Source organism: Dendrobates tinctorius, unplaced genomic scaffold, assembly GCF_039654945.1.
Source record: "Dendrobates tinctorius isolate UK_male_01 unplaced genomic scaffold, ASM3965494v1 ptg000075l, whole genome shotgun sequence".
NCBI lineage: Eukaryota > Metazoa > Chordata > Amphibia > Anura > Dendrobatidae > Dendrobates > Dendrobates tinctorius.
This window is the reverse complement of record NW_027361743.1, coordinates 42,244,220-42,261,366: the sequence shown is the minus strand read 5'-3', so window position 1 is coordinate 42,261,366 and position 17,147 is coordinate 42,244,220. Positions and strand designations below refer to the sequence as shown.

At 42.8% G+C, this 17,147-nt stretch overlaps 1 protein-coding gene across 6 annotated transcripts in view; it reads right to left on the bottom strand.

Annotated features, from left to right (window-relative positions):
• Positions 1–17,147, bottom strand: part of NBEA (neurobeachin) — a 915,436-nt gene that overhangs the window by 664,609 nt on the left and 233,680 nt on the right. For all 6 annotated transcript variants that reach the window (XM_073583206.1, XM_073583210.1, XM_073583208.1 and 3 more), the window contains exons 11-12: positions 3,715–3,823; positions 2,125–2,277 (exon numbers count right to left, since the gene is read on the bottom strand). In XM_073583206.1, coding sequence (XP_073439307.1) covers positions 2,125–2,277; positions 3,715–3,823 — 262 coding nt within the window. The remainder of the gene's footprint in view (positions 1–2,124; positions 2,278–3,714; positions 3,824–17,147) is intronic.

Below are 17,147 nucleotides of genomic sequence, written 5' to 3'. Positions count from 1 at the left end.
TGAAACCACTGGGAAATTTTACCTAAGGGACACCCTAATGTGTCTAATTTCCAGAATCCTTTCCTTCCATGCTTTAGTCGTTCCCCCAAATTTAAGGAACAAACTGGTTAGAGAGGATACTGGTCCTTCAAGCAGGACTATATAATCCCATTTGAGTACCCCTAAGAGGCAACTTTCCCTGTTTAGGCTGTTTGCAATGCAGTAATATATTGAAAGAAGATAAGGTATACCACACCCAGAAAGGTGCAAAGATTCCAATCAGAGGCTTTTACATTTGTGAATCTTCATTTGTGGTCTATGTGAGCAAGTGCCCATGTGACTATTAAATATTGGCAAAACAACCAGACACAGATCTCATCTCCCAACAGAAATTCACCATTAGATGTGAAAGACTGACTTTCCCACTGCCATTTCTCTCTCATAAAATGGGCCACAGAGTAGCCCAGTTGAAATTCCAGGTCCTCGAACAACTCCCAACACACAGGAGAGGTGACAATCGAGCTCAGCACCTCAAAGCAGAGAAGCATTTTGGACCTTCAATTTACAAACTTTAGAACCAAAAGGTCTCAATAGAGAATTCAGCATTGTCAATTTCAATTTTTGAACTAACATGCCTCTTTATTTCATCCACAGCGACACTCATCTCTTTAGACAACTCCTGACCACAGTGGGTAGTAATATCGGTACACTCTATGTCCCCCTCTGCCACTTTTTTCCCCATTTTCCCCTTTTTATCCCCTAACCATTGTTTACATTTTCTTATTCATTTTCACTTTAATCATTTGTATTTTATTGTTCTTTATTTTCGTGTATATCTCTTTTGTGCCCTTTTTCTCTTACTTTTATTTTTCATCCCCCCTTTTTCATTGATCCACTTCTGTTTTTATTTTCATTTCTTTTTCCTTCCTTATTATTTCTCATCTTCTCTTTTATGCATACACAAGTTTGCATCTGTACAATCCCCTACCTCTTATATTTCTTCTTATTCTCATTCTTAGAAGTTGGCCACTTTGTTCATCACGATTCCTCCCTTCCTGTATTTATTTACCTAGGAACTGTCTACTCATGACATTTGTTCCCGGGGGACGTCTTTCCCTGATGCCTTCAGGGTAACATGTCACTGCTGGCTGACATGAGAACCAATGCCAACCACCTACGTCACTTCTGGCGCATTGACTGGAAGTGAAGTCACAAAAAGACCGCCATTTAAACCGGAATTTTATAATCCACATTGATGCCATTCTTGCAGCTACTTCATACATTACCTTTATGTCAATTGCAACTCCTCTCACTTGAGCCACTTTGGTAAACCGGTTTCATTTTCTCTTACAGAACATAGGTTGTCATAGATCGACCACCTCCCCGATTTTCCACGCAGCAATATGGCTAACAGGGCTCACAACTGTATTCCCTGTGTAATACTCTTGCAAATAGGTTTCAGCTTATATATCCAGATTTACCATCCTTTTGTTAAAATCTTCACCACAATCATGTGACTGTGTCTTGTATTTTATGACGTGATTGTTTCACCTGATCTGTATCTGTTCATGCCTATTTGACAGCTTGTCATTCCTATTTTTGCAGGTTTTTTTTTCTTCAAGTACAGCATGTTTGAGAAAGGTCTGATTAACCATATCGACACATTTACATGCACAGCGTTGGGTTTTCTGGATTTTTCTAGATAAAAGGAAAGATTTTCTTTGATTTTCAGAGTGCCAGATTTTTATTTTTATTTTCTGTTTTTAAGAAAACAAAGACATCACAAAAACCATGGGAAAACTCTCCAAAAGATGCTCAGGAAACAACCAAAAAATAAATGATACAAAACACACTTCAGGAAAAAAAAAAAAAAAAAAACATCAGCAATTCCTGAAGAGTCTTCTGCTTGAAAACTCCACGTGAACCTGCAGAGCCTTTAAGAGACGTCGTGGGAAAATAGGTACCTTAATTCAGGCTTAAAAAAAAAAAAATGACCATGGGCACTGAAAATGTTTTCTGCATTGGGGAAAGTAAAAGTTGATTTAATGTTTGTTACAGCTAAATTTTGCAAAATGAAACCTAGATGGATAATATGACTACGAACACAACATGGCCCACAACAGACTGGGCTGGGGGGTGTCTTACCTTTGCTGGCGTGTGTATCCAGATGGCGGGGTTGAAGAGGATGTGATCACATAGCTGCTTCAGTAAAGGTGCCCCGTGAGACAATCCATCCAGGTATTTAGCAAATGACAAAAATTGCTCCAATACCGCTCTAGTTATGTGAACCCGAGAGGACTGTAAGAACACAGCATAGAATTACAAGACAGAAATATCGTATCGGGAGGGAAAAAAAATCCGATTAGGTGGAAGATTACTGCTCCTCAACAGATTTATTCACATTTTCACACAGTATTTCATAGCAGCCAGCTATTTGGGGTACATGTGCAACTAAAAGAGGTAGTCAGGAGAAAACAAGTTATCATCCATCCTCTGATAAATGTTAACTTGACAATCGGCAGAGATCTGACCACCCACCCGCACAAATCAGCAGAACAGGGAAGTTTCATCCCTGTTATAACGGAGACGCAGTGGGCAAGGGTGACCAACTCTCCATTATTTCCCTATGGGACAACAAAGCTCTGCTTTTTCCAGCAGCCCCATAGAGAATGAATGGAGCAGCGTTTGGGCATCCAACAATTGGCCGGTATGCAGATCATGTATAACCAAGGTACCAGATCAAAAGACACAATTCTCAAATGATTCCCTTTTATAGAGCTCTGATGCAGAACTTCTTGACAATTATTGATATCCTTCTGAGTAGATTAGAGCCGTTTTACATGGGTCACAGGAGAGGGAAACCCTTTGTGATTTGCTTATTTGTCAGGAAATTTGTCTAATAAATATGCAAATTGTCTCTTCAGAGAGGAAGAGGACTAGACCTCTCGTGCCACCTATAGAATGTAGCAATCCTAAAAGTCAATATCGACCCTTTAATGAGCCTTGTCACATGAGTTAGGAAAAAAAGCCAAATCAGAATCTTAAATTAGAGATGTTTCGGGGTGTTGCCCTTCCTCAGCGCAAAGCATGAAATCTGGTTTGGCTGTGTGAGAAGCCTTTGACTGGGGTCGATGGAGTAATGTCTCTTTTTGTGGAGAGTGACATGTCAGTGTAAAGAGACTTATAAGCCTTGCAATGCTCTGGTGGCAAATTAAATAAATAAGGATTGCGCAATCCCATTTAAAAAGCCTTGAACTGAGTGTTGAGCAGTGAGAGTGTGTTCAGGGGCATGGAGACTACAATGATGGCCAGTAAATTTAGAGAGCATATTTTTTATGCTTTGAAAGTAAGCAATGAAGGATCTGGCTGACAGGCTGAAAGCTGAAAAGAACTGATTTGTTGACATGAGCATACCTCTTTATATACGTTCTCATAAACTCCTTTATCTTGATTCCTTACACTGTGGAAACTATAAAAATAAGACCTTTACTCAATTGCTTAGTCTCTTACCAGCTGATGAACGGCTGCTATTACTATTTATCTGGTTACTGAGCATATGGAATCACACAGCAGAAACCAGACATCCGAAAGGGAAACCAGTTACCGAATGTGGAATAGACATATAAAAACCTTGACATTTATGTGAATATAGACCGATGTTACAGAATATGGGAATGGTGAAGATGCCGCACAAGAGCACTGTATGTTCAGAGTCCATTTTATAGATCATCTTACCTTTTCCAAGAGGTAGCCAATGACTAAAAAGCCTTTCCCACCCAACATCTGTTCCTGCATGGCCACAGAGCTCTTCAGGAGCTCCACCAGGAATGCCAGGAGCGTGGCACTGTAACGACAAAGGGTTCATAGTCACCAATGTACCACAAACAGCTTTTATGCACATCTGTAACTATTATACATTAAAAATATGCATATCAGTATTATATACACACACATATATAGAGAGAGACAGATATATATATATATATATATATATATATATATATATATATATATATATATATATATATATATATATATATATATAGAGAGAGAGAGAGAGAGAGAGATATATATATACACATATATACATATACATACACACACACACACACACACACACACACACATATATATAGATATATATATACACACAGTATAATATATAGAGTATAATATATATATATATAGATACAGTATAATATATGTACAGTAATATATATATATTACTGTACATATATATTATACTGTATCTATATATGTATATTATACTGTATCTATATGTATATTATACTGTATATATGTATATTATACTCTATATATTATACTGTGTGTATATATATATCTATATATGTGTATATATATATATATATATATATATATATATATATATATATATACACACATATACATATATATATATATACATATATATATATATATACACACATATATATATATATATACACACACACACATATATACACATATACACACACACACACACACACACACAGGAAGGTGTATAGGTCCTACACGTTCCAAAAGTTACCAAGTTCTAATTGCAAATTTCGGCTACATGTACTTGTGTGCTTGGCTTAACGGGAATCTGTCATAAAGGTTTTGTTACCCCCATAGACACTGATTCTAGAGACGTATCACTTACTGGACTTATTACTGTAGTTTAGATAAAATTCACTTTTATCTGCTGCAGATCTAGCAGTGCTCTGAATGCTGAGCTCTGTATAACCCCGTCCACACCACTGATTGGCAGCTTCCTTCCTATGCACTGTGTACACAGAAAGCCGCCAATCAGTGGTGGGGGTGGATTTATACAGAGCTCATCAGTATGGAGGACTTCATGGAAGCAGATTTCCTACTAATGAAGTGATATTTTTTTTTATCAGCAAAAGAATATTTTATCAAAACTGCAGCAGGTAGCCCAGTAAGTGCCATCTCTGGAATCAGGGTCATTGTCTGCACATTAAGATAGTCTCAGATTATACAACAAAAGCCTGGTGACAGATTGCCTTTAAGGGTATGTGCACACAGCATCCAAGGTAGCAGTGGAACTACAGAGGTTTCCAAGATAAAAACTCTTCAGGAAGACACCGGTGGTCTTTCATGAAGTGTCTTTTCAGTTGATTTTGCGCTGGCTTCTTTACTCTGTATTTTAAAAATCACACTCCGGTCCCGACTGCCGGCGGCAGTGCCAGGTATTGATGTGAGAGACTCGCACGAGTTTCTCGAAAGTCTGATCCCGGCCTTACCCTCATTTAGCTGTGATGGCAATTTTTTGCAAAAGTCAACATGGAAGGTAAAGTGTAAGAAATTATTATTATTATTATTATATTGTCCTTTGTCATATGTACAAAAATGATGTCGACAAATAAATGTGGAAATGGATAAAAAAACAAAAACAGGAACAAACTGTTGATTTATAATAGCAGCTCTTATGGAGTCATGGCGCTGGGGTGTTAGTGATTATTCAAATAAAAAGTGTCATCTAGGACTAATATCCTTGGGAAGGGGCATACATTTTAGATCGGTGTTGGTTTGCTCTTGATGCCCCTTTCAATCAGTTTGAAGGAATCACAGTACTTCTGAAACATGTGCCTGATATTACAACTATTCACATTAACATCCTAGGTGCTCAGAGGTGAACCACTATAAAACGAATATCGATGACCTATACTAAGGATATCCCATAAATTGTACATTTTTGGATAACCTCACTAAAAAGAAAAGCTCATCAAAATATGATCTATTGTAAATTTTTTGCTTTACATGTATTTTTTAAATGTTGACAATGGGGTTATTTTCATATCATGGTCTTTATTTAATAAAGTATACTGTATATTCGTCTTGCAATTTTCACACTGGCCAATGGGGCTTTTTTGTTTAGAGTAACTTAGTCCTTCCAGAAAGTTTTCAGCAGACTCCTCATCAGAGGCAGTATTACAATGATGTGTAACACCTGTACTCACATCTGATAACAGAATCATGAATAGGCGATATCGCACCTCAGCATGCTCCTCCTCCCTTCACAATAACCTTTGCACTTGCTTATTCAGACACTTCAATACAAAAGATGGGGTCAGAGTTTGTTCATTGTGGTTTATGTACATGTGTTGTTTCCTGAAACATCAAGGCCAATGTGAAAACTGCAAGAGTTTAAACTCTGCAACTGGGCCCAGATGGTTTTCCAGTTATCCATTATAAAAAATTCTCAGATATCCTCCTACCACTTTTAGGCTAGTTTCACACTAGCATTCTTGGGCGCAGCGCAGGGCCGCTGCTAAGCCCCGCCCCTGGCCACTCCCCCTCCGGTCAGTTCTTCCTCTAATCACGAGGCTGAATGCGTTCAGCGTATCCTATATTTAGCGTTGGATACGCTGATCATGCGCTGGTCTGATTTTGCTGGCGCTGCGCCCAGAGCACAAAAATGCAACACAGCGTGTTTTTGTGCACTGGGCGCAGCGCCAGCAAAATCAGACCAGCGCACGGTCAGTGTATCTAACACTAAACATAGGATACGCTGATCGCATGCAGCCTCATGCGATCAGAGGAGGAACTGACTGGAGGGGGCGGGGCTTAGCAGCGGCCCTGCGCCCAAGAACGCTAGTCTGAAACTAGCCTTAATTAATCTTTTCAACTCTTTTCTTGAAGTGAAGCTCCCACCTCGGCAGACAATGGAAGATTATATTTTGCTATTATTCCAAAAGTGAGGAAGGACGACAGCCTTTGTGGTAATTACTGACCTCTCTCGTTACTTAATACCGATATAAAATTTTGGGCAAAAATATTGGCTTCTAGAGTCAATTGTATTCTAGACAAGCTAGTTCACCCTGACCAAGTTGGTTTTGTTAAGGGGAGAGAGGGTAAAGATAATTCCACAAGAATCCTCCATGCTATAGCTTATGCTAGACGCTTAGGAATTCCCCTCTCCCCTCTGTCAACCGATGCCGAGAAGGCTTTTGACAGAATCAGCTGGAACTACATGTTATGTACCTTGCAGAAATTTGCCTTCCCTCCCCCCTTCATAGATGCTATTATGACTCTTCACGCGGCTCCAACTGCTAAGGTCATGGTGAATGGGATATTTTCAGATCCTCTAGAGATAAAAAAAACGGAACTAGACAGGGCTGTCCTCTTTCCCCTACCCTTTTCGTCTCAGTAATGGAAACCTTGATCCAGAAAATTAGACAAGAGGTAGATATAAAATAGATATAAAAGATAGGACGCCTGGAAATTAAGACGGCTGCCTTTGCCGACGACCTTCCAAATTCTGACTTCAAACCCCAAAATAGCTTTCCCCAAACTCTTGTCTATGCTTGAAGATTTTGGGATTGTATCTAACTTTAAAATAAATATGGGCAAGTCAGAAGCTATGAATGTCTCGGCATCTGACGCAGAAGTCTTATCACTTAAACGCGAGACCCCCTTTAAGTGGCCCCGAGATAAACAAATACCTGGGGATATTTTTAACCACAGACCCCTCTTCCCAATATAAACATAACTTCTTCCCTCTGTTGGAGAAAATAAAAACTTTACTCTATAAATATAACCTCCCATACTTATCTTGGTTAGGCATAATAAACGTGATAAAGTCTTACATATTCCCCATAATTTTCTACGTTATGAACATGGTCCCTATTCCTCTCCCCAACTCGTTCTTTCTTACCGCGAATCAACTAATCACCAACTTTGTATGGATGAATAGAAGGGGTAGAATTCCACTAAAAATTCTACTACTGCCAAAGGGAGTCAGAGGTCTGGGACTCCATGACCTCAAAACGTATTACAACGCCATACACCTTCCTCGTTGGATAAAACTGATCAAAAGCAATTCAGAAAATTCAAGTTCTAACCTAGAATACATCTTATTAGGGAAAAAGCAGAAATCTATTTATGGTCGTCCGCAGCTCCCCCTCCTCAAATGTCGGATATAATTACTTTGAATACATTAGCCATCAGGCGCTCCCTTAAATTCTCATAATTCTCAATTGTTTATTCTTAAACGATACACCACTAAAAATTATGCCATGGTTATTGGACCCTAATTATGTAGATGCTTATGGTCTCTGGGATGCTTTGCCCAACCTCTCAATCTCTCTCCTCGCCAATCAAGTGCCCTGTATTGATTCATGGCCAAGCGAGGCTAAAAAATACCCCTCTGATTTTCTTCAAAAACATCATGTCAGTCATATTATTAAGAAGTTCAGGGCTGAATTAAAATCAAACTCGGAATGGCTCTGGTTGGAGTTCCTTGTTGGGCTAAAGCCCCTGTCTCACATAGCGAGATCGCAGTTGCGTCGATTTTGTGACGCAACAGCGATCTCATCTGCAATCTTGCTACGTGTGACACATAGCGGCGATCAGGCCCCTGCTGCGATGTTGCTGATCGTGCTCGAATGTCCTGGGCCATTTTTTGATCGCTGGTGTCCCGATAGCCAGCATGCATCACTGTGTTTGACAGGGACAAAGATGAACGACCTCAATACTACAGGTCAGAGAGACAGGGTCCCAACGACCATCGTATCGTTCTGGATCGCTGCTGCGTCGCTGTTGAGTTCTGACTGTTTGACATCTTACCAGGGACCACGTAGCGATGCACCAGCGATCCCTACTAGGTCGCATCGTTGTCGGGATCGCTGGTGCCTCGCCAAGTGTGACGGTACCCTAAGTTATCAATTCCCAAACTAATCTCAAAAATATATTCAAATCTAAATTAGGCCCCCCACCCTTTTCAAACCGCTCTATTTATCTTCTTGGGAAAAGGAACTAAAGATTTCTTTTTCCCCTAAAGAAATTAAGCAAATATTGAATAATTCTCATGGATTCTCAAGGTGTATCCTGCTGCAGCAAAATGCTTTTAAAATTCTTTTACGCTGGTATAGAACACCGGAGAGACTTTTTCACCTGGGTCTGACTGACTCCCCACTTTGTTGGAGATGTTCAAAGTCAGTAAGTAGGATCCCTACTTCATATCTTTTGGCAGTGCCAAATCATCTCAATTGTTGGGCAGATTTAAACAATTATCTTCTTCGCTTACATTTAATAAAAAGAGACTTAACTCAAGAAATTTTGCTTTCAGTCCCCTCGAAAACATATCTTCCCAAAACGCATGATTTACTTCCTCTCCTGTTGGCTGTAGCCAAGTACTTGATCTCGACGCATTGGTGACAAAAGTCCCCACCTACACTGATTGCATGGGTAACTAAAGAGCAAGACGTTCACCGCCTAGAGGAATTGACCAGTTGGGAAAGTCGTACACACGAAAAATTTATAAAAATTTGGCTTCCCTGGGTAAATAAAGGGGGCTTTACACATAGCGATATCGCAAGCAATATCGCTAAAGCGTCACCGTTTTTGTGACGCAGCAGTGATATTGCGAGCGATATCGCTACATGTGATACTTACCTCTGACCGGCTTCCTCGATGGCTATCGCTGATCGCGCGAGATCGGCCTGGTCCATTTCTCGTCGTCGGCTTCCTGCTGGCGCCGACGAGCGAGCCATGGACACAGGCGGAAGACGGACACCCTCGCTGCGTCTGAAAGGTAAGAGCGACCGCCGAACGCTGCTGCATCGCTAGTGAGATCTGCCTGTTTGGCAGCTCACTAGCGACCTTTTAGCGATACACCAGCGACCCTGACCAGGTCGTATCGTTGTCGGGATCGCTGGTGTATCGCTAAATGTAAAGGGGCCTTTACTCTCATTCCCTCCCTTAGATCCATTATATAACAACTCAAAAAAAAAAAAAAAACATGCTTCCCAGATGGTCATTCTAACAATTATTGCCTGCTCTCCCTTGATCTTGGCACCGCAGTGGTGAAGCCCACCACCTTATTTAGAAGTTCAGGTCAATTTATAGTTCTGAATTTTCATAATAAATCATATATTTTTCTTTTTTTTATGCTGTATTTGGAGTCCCTTGGGGTCCAACCGTCTCATTGTCCAGGCTGTTCTGGATTCCGTCTTATTCTTTGGACCCAGACTACTGGATCCTAGGGAAAGTTTTTGCTTGTACCTGAAAATGTTTGTGGTTTTATTAAAATTGTTTAGTTACTTATAACACAGGATTCTCTTAACAGATATTCCCTCTGTCTATATTTACAAAAACTAAATTTGATTTCAGAGAAGCTTATAATAGATCTTACAGTATATTTTATATATACTTTACCAGATATGCATTATTTTAATGTACTGTGATACAAGAATTCATACAAGCGGTGTCTTATTTTTCTCTTTAAAAATTAAAGAATTGCAAAAAAAAAAATTGCAAGAGTTTTATTCTTATTTCTAACACATTGTGATTAGTGATGAGCGAACATGCTCAGATATGGTGTTATCCGAGCATCCTCATCTGCTAACCGAGATGTCTTCGGTATGATCTAGTAATATGTTAGAGTCCCCGCGGCTGCATGTCTCACGGGTGCTCAACTGCTTCAACACATGCAGGGATTGCCAAACAGGAATTCCCTGCATGTGTTGTGGTTGTTGAACAGCCGCAAGACGTGCAACCGCGAGGACTCAAACATTTTTCGAGCACGCCGAAGTCACTTGGTTAGCAAATGAGGATGATCGGATAACACCATATCCCCAGCATGTTCTCGCATCACTAATTGTGATATGAAAAAAAACCATGAATCACAAAAACCTTGATTTGAACACTAGGTCCATTTTTAGAGGATAGCTGCCCTTTAGAATATTAGGTTATATATTTATAGAGATCCTTTATATTTAACTGGCCGAACCGCCCTGGGTGATAGAAAATGGAAAAAAGATGTGAAAAGGAAAAACAGACATCAAGGGGTCTCGGCACAAAAGTTATAGCTTAAACTTTTTCACGTATTATTTCTTTTCTCCCATGGACACAGAGAATGGGAGCTTGGAGAGCCAACACAATGAAAATACTCAATATCATCTGATCTTTGTCTATTAGCCCAAATCCTAATTCCGGTAATCAAATGTGCTGCATTTTCCATGTCTGCAAATTCTAGAATAATTCCTCTTAAAAATCTGCAATTTTCAAATGGATTTAGCACCATGTGTTCACTAAGCACTTTAAAGAAACCATTTGCGACTGGGAAATTCTACATTATACCCCCAATAATCTGTCACATTTCTGTAACTGTGCCGCTCTCACTGTTAAGAAGATTATTCTGCCTCCAAGAGAAAAGAGCGATTTCCTTGGGGAGAAAAAGCAATGAACAGAAAGTTTATATAAAGCATTTGAAAAGCCTCTGCCACAAGCCCTGGGCGAGATTTGTTACATCAGAGTCTGGATATTTCACATTTTATATTAAAGAAGGTCTCAAAAATATTCCCATTAAATGTACAATGAAGGCAGCCCGGCTAGACGCTTCTGTTAACACACGAAGACAGAGGCCACTTTCGGCTCAATATGTTCTTTTTCTCATGGATCTTGTGAACTACAGAAACACTCGTTTTTTTCGGATTCTGACTTTTTGATATTGCGCCTTCTGATGGATATATACACTCACTGGCCACTTTATTAGGTACACCTGTCCAACTGTGTGTTAAGACTTAATTTCTAATCAGCCAATCACATGGCGGCAACTCAGTGCATTTAGGCATGTAGACATGGTCAAGACAATCTCCTGCAGTTCAAACCGAGCATCAGTATGGGGAAGAAAGGTGATTTGAGTGCCTTTGAACGTGGCATGATTGTTGGTGCCAGAAGGGCTGGTCTGAGAATTTCAGAAACTGCTGATCTACTGGGATTTTCACGCACAACCATCTCTAGGGTTTACAGAGAATGGTCCGAAAAAGAAAAAAAATCCAGTGAGCGGCAGTTCTGTGGCCGGAAATGCCATGTTGATGCCAGAGGTCAGAGGAGAATGGGCAGACTGGTTCGAGCTGATAGAAAGGCAACAGTGACTCAAATTGCCACCCGTTACAACCAAGGTAGGCAGAAGAGCATCTCTGAACGCACAGTGCGTCGAACTTTGAGGCAGATGGGCTACAGCAGCAGAAGACCACACTGGGTACCACTCCTCTCAGCTAAGAACAGGAAACTGAGGCTACAATTTGCACAAGCTCATCGAAATTGGACAGTAGAAGATTGGAAAAACGTTGCCTGGTCTGATGAGTCTCGATTTCTGCTGCGACATTCGGATGGTAGGGTCAGAATTTGGCGTAAACAACATGAAAGCATGGATCCATCCTGCCTTGTATCAACGGTTCAGGCTGGTGGTGGTGGTGTCATGGTGTGGGGAATTTTTTCTGGGCACTCTTTGGGCCCCTTGGTACCAATTGAGCATCGTTGCAACGCCACAGCCTACCTGAGTATTGTTGCTGACCATGTCCATCCCTTTATGACCACAATGTACCCAACATCTGATGGCTACTTTCAGCAGGATAATGCGCCATGTCATAAAGCTCGAATCATCTCAGATTGGTTTCTTGAACATGACAATGAGTTCACTGTACTCAAATGGCCTCCTCAGTCACCAGATCTCAATCCAATAGAGCATCTTTGGGATGTGGTGGAACGGGAGTTTCGCATCAGGGATGTGCAGCCGACAAATCTGCGCCAACTGTGTGATGCCATCATGTCAATATGGTCCAAAATCTCTGAGGAATGCTTCCAGCACCTTGTTGAATCTCTGCCACGAAGAATTGAGGCAGTTCTGAAGGCAAAAGGGGGTCCAACCCCTTACTAGCATGGTGTACCTAATAAAGTGGCCAGTGAGTGTATATATAGATATGCATGGGATAAGCGTCGAACTTGGAGACCTCATTCAGCTTCCGGTAATCGTTGCAGAACCTCCATTCACCATCAGGTTTTGGGACCAGGACAATCGGGCTCGACCAGCCGCTCTTGGATTCCTCAATGACCCCGAGCTTCAACATACGCTGCACCTCCTTGGAGATTACCTCTCGCCGAGCCTCAGGAATACGATATGGTTTCACGTTCACCCGCACATGTGGCTCGGTCAGAATTTCGTGCTCCACCACCTTCGTGCACCCCGGCAACTCTGAGAACAGGTCGCGGTTTTTCTGGAGTAACTCCCGGCACTGCTGCTTCTGGGCCTTCGATAGAGTCTCCGCTATGGTAACGGCTCCAACCTCCCCTTCTAGGTTGCCCAGCAAGCACGGAGTTACCGCTGGCTCTCTAGCTTGCCACGGCTTGATAAGGTTAACATGGTAAACCTGGTATGGCTTCCGTCTTCCGGGTTGGTGGATCTTGTAGTTTACGTCTCCCAGTTTCTCCACCACCTCATATGGCCCTTGCCACTTGGCCAAGAACTTACTTTCCACCGTCGGTATTAGCACGAGAACTCGGTCTCCCGGATTGAACTGCCTCACTCTGGCTGACCGGTTGTAGACCCTGGCCTGAGCCTCTTGTGCCTGGCGGAGATGTTCTTTAACAATGGGCATCACCTTCGCAACCCTCTGCTGCATCAGTGCCACATGCTCAATGACGCTTCTGTGGGGCGTGACTTCGGCTTCCCAGGTTTCCTTGGCTATATCTAGGAGACCTCGCGGATGCCGGCCGTACAGAAGCTCGAAGGGGGAGAACCCCGTGGAGGCCTGGGGAACTTCACGGATAGAAAACAGTAAATACGGTAAGAGACAATCCCAGTCTCTACCATCTTCCTCTATGACTTTTCTCAGCATGCTCTTCAGGGTCTTGTTAAACCTCTCAACAAGGCCATCTGACTGTGGATGGTACACTGAAGTCCTCAGCTGGGAAATTTGCAAGACTCTGCACAATTCTCTCATCACCTTGCTCATAAAAGGTGTCCCCTGGTCGGTCAGGATCTCCTTCGGCAAACCCGTCCGGGAAAACACATGGACCAGCTCAAGGGCTATACTCTTCGCAGAGGAGTTTCTCAGGGGAATGGCCTCAGGATAGCGTGTGGCATAGTCCAGGATGACTAATATATACTGATGGCCCCGAGCTGATTTAACTAAGGGACCGACCAAGTCCATGGCAATTCTCTCAAATGGCACCTCAATAATGGGCAGTGGCACAAGAGGGTTCCGAAAATGAGATGTGGGGGCAGTTAACTGACATGTCGGGCAGGACCTGCAATAGTTTACTATTTCCCGGTGACACCCAGGCCAATAGAACCTCTGTACAATCCGTTCCTGGGTTTTTTCCACCCCCAGGTGTCCCCCCAAGATGTGTGAATGGGCCATGTCCAACACTTTTCGTCTATAGGGGCCTGGTACTATTAACTGCTCTGCCACCTCCTCCCTTATTTTCGTGACCCGGTACAACAATTCCCCACTCAACATAAAATGGGGAAACCTTGTGTCTGCTCCCGGCTCTTGTGCAACCCCATTAATGACGGTGACATTGTTAAAGGCTTCCCTTAGTGTGGGGTCCCTATGTTGGGTAGTCCCAAAATTCTCCCCGGCCACCCCTAACTCCGGGATGTCAGGTACAGGGGACCCTTCCTCTTCATCCCCAACAAGGACACATAAAGGGAACTCGTCTGCCTCTGGTGGTGGCGATACCTCAGTGGGGTGGATTGGTTCCCTGCTCTTGCTAGCACACTCAGAACCCATCCCCCACAGATCCCAAAACAGACAGAAATCCCGGCCAATAATTATGGGATGCAACAAGTCTCGAACAACGCCAACTTCATGCGACTCGGTGCCATGCGCCGTTTCAATCTTCACCCTAGCCATAGGGTAGTCCTTTGCATCGCCATGTATGCACCGAACACCAATCTTTTTACCCGGGAGTATGTTTAGAGGAAAACTGGCCCTCACAAGGGTCACCAAGCTCCCGGAGTCCAGAAGCGCCATTACTGCTCGACCGTTCACCTTCACGGGACACGCTTGTGGCCCCTTGTTAGGTAGCGAGTTCACACTGCAAGCTGGATATGCGTAGTATGAACTACGGCGTCCCATGCTGCAGTCCATCTGCTCGGTGGTCTGGGGACAACGGGCCGCTATATGTCCTGGCCCATGACACTTCCAGCAAATAACACCCGAGGGGACCTTGGGCACCGCCTCCCCCGCCCCTTTTGACCTTGGACGCACCACCCCTTTTTGTGACTCCGCCCCCTGCTGGGACCCCCAATATGGAATGGGCTGCTTCCCCAAGGAACCTTCCATCCCCTGGTATCTCTCGACCAGCCCAACCAGTTCATCAGCATTTTGGGGATCACCCTGGGCAACCCAAGTCTGTAGAGGTCTCGGCAGAGAATGCACAAACCGATCCATCACAACTCGCTCTACCATCTGTGCAGGGGAAGCCGACTCTGGCTGCAGCCATTTCTGGACCAGGTGCAACAGGTCAAACATTTGGGAGCGCGGGGGTTTGTCCCGGTGATAGGCCCAGCGATGAACTCGCTGTGCCCTGGTAGTCATTGTTACCCCCAAGCGTGCGAGAATTTCCGCTTTTAATTTGGGATACTCTCTGGCATCTTGTACCGTCAGGTCAAAGTACGCCTTCTGGGGCTCCCCCGTTAGGTAAGGGGCCAGTACCTCCGCCCACCGCTCTGGCTGAAGTTTTTCCCTCTCAGCCACCCTCTCAAACACCGTCAGGAAGGCCTCCACATCATCCTCAGGGGTCATTTTTTGTAATGCGCGTCTTACCGCCTTCTCGACGTCGGTGGCATCAGCCCGACCTGGTGTTGGGGCGCTCGTCCTGCCCTCCTGGATGGCGGTTGCCAGAAGCTGCATCTGCTGCCGTTGTTCCTGCTGGCTCTGCTGGAACTGCTGCCGCTGCTCCTGCTGGCTTTGCTGGATCTGCTGTAACAACAGCTTGTTGGTTTCCTGCTGCAGTGCCTGGGACTGGACCATGTTTCATGAGGTCCTCCATGATTCCAGGCAATGCTTGTTGCCCCGCTGCAAACTTCACCCAGGACATGCAGCAACTGTCGCAAGTCTCTGCTGGGACCGCTGCCCGCACGTGTACCACCAATTGTGGGGATGTGACTCGCTCAGGTGCAGCGGGAGACAATCAGGAGACCGGTTCTTCCAAAGTTCATGAGGTTTATTTCTGTCATAAACCATAAAACAGTGTATCACCAAAAATAGCCTCTAGCTTAGGCAAACAAAACATAAACCTTCGTGGTTGCAGACTCAGACCGCGAGTCTCAGCACATGCTGGGAGGTGTAGTCCTCCCCACATACAGCTCCCTGGTTCAGGAGCAGGTGACATTATAAGGCTGTAGCCACACCCACGTTCCCAGCAGCTGACTGGTCACCTGACTGTGACCTCACCACAGGTCCTTCAAACCAAAACAATAACAATATCTGGTATGCTTTACTTCTGCCTTACATTATGGAGATAAGCCATTTATGAGACACATATCTCCCATCAATTACACGACCCTTAGCCCTGCCACAATATATATATATATATATATATATATATATATATATATATATATATATATATATATATATATATATATATATATATTTGGAATACCTTAGATAATCCTCTAGATAATTCCAAGCCAGGACCCTATGGTAAGTTCTTGAGAACTTGAACATGGAAGGTTGATAGATTTTTTTTCTTCCTTTGACTGATGATCTACTACACAGTAACAGACTGAAGACCAAGTCATGAAGAAGAATTTTGGAAGAGAGTCTCCAATTACTGTATACAGGATTTTCTACCAAAATAGGAGCAGTAACTAAAGTTTGTCATTATGACTGAAATTAAAAAAAAAATCCAGTGAAAGGTTTTATTTATTTATTTTTTTTAAATCAAACCTCCTCTAATGCACCCTGTTTCACAGATTCTGGAACAGTTTTTCTTTTTTTACTGTGCCCCTCCCTTCCAAAGTTATGCCCCATCCCCTGGTAAATATGGTGCAAATTTCCCTTTCAACCAACTGGGTGTGTACCAAAGAAGTTCTGTGGTAGAGGAGAAAAAGGAACCGCCCCCAAAGAACCTCTGTTACGTTCGTCCAGTTGCTAGAAGGGAAAAAAAAAAACAAAAAACAGTATTTTTATTACTGGGGGGCATCATTTTGGAACAAATTAGCATAGAAAAAAAAAAGTGTACTAGAATCACTGGAGCAGCGATAATTGAGTGAGGTGCATCAGTTTAAATGAAAAAAAAAAACAAAACAAAATCCAATAAAATGTAATTTTACTGTTACAGACATTTGTTACAAAATAGTTAAAAGTACATTCGGCCATACGGATTGTCACTTTTGAATTACATTA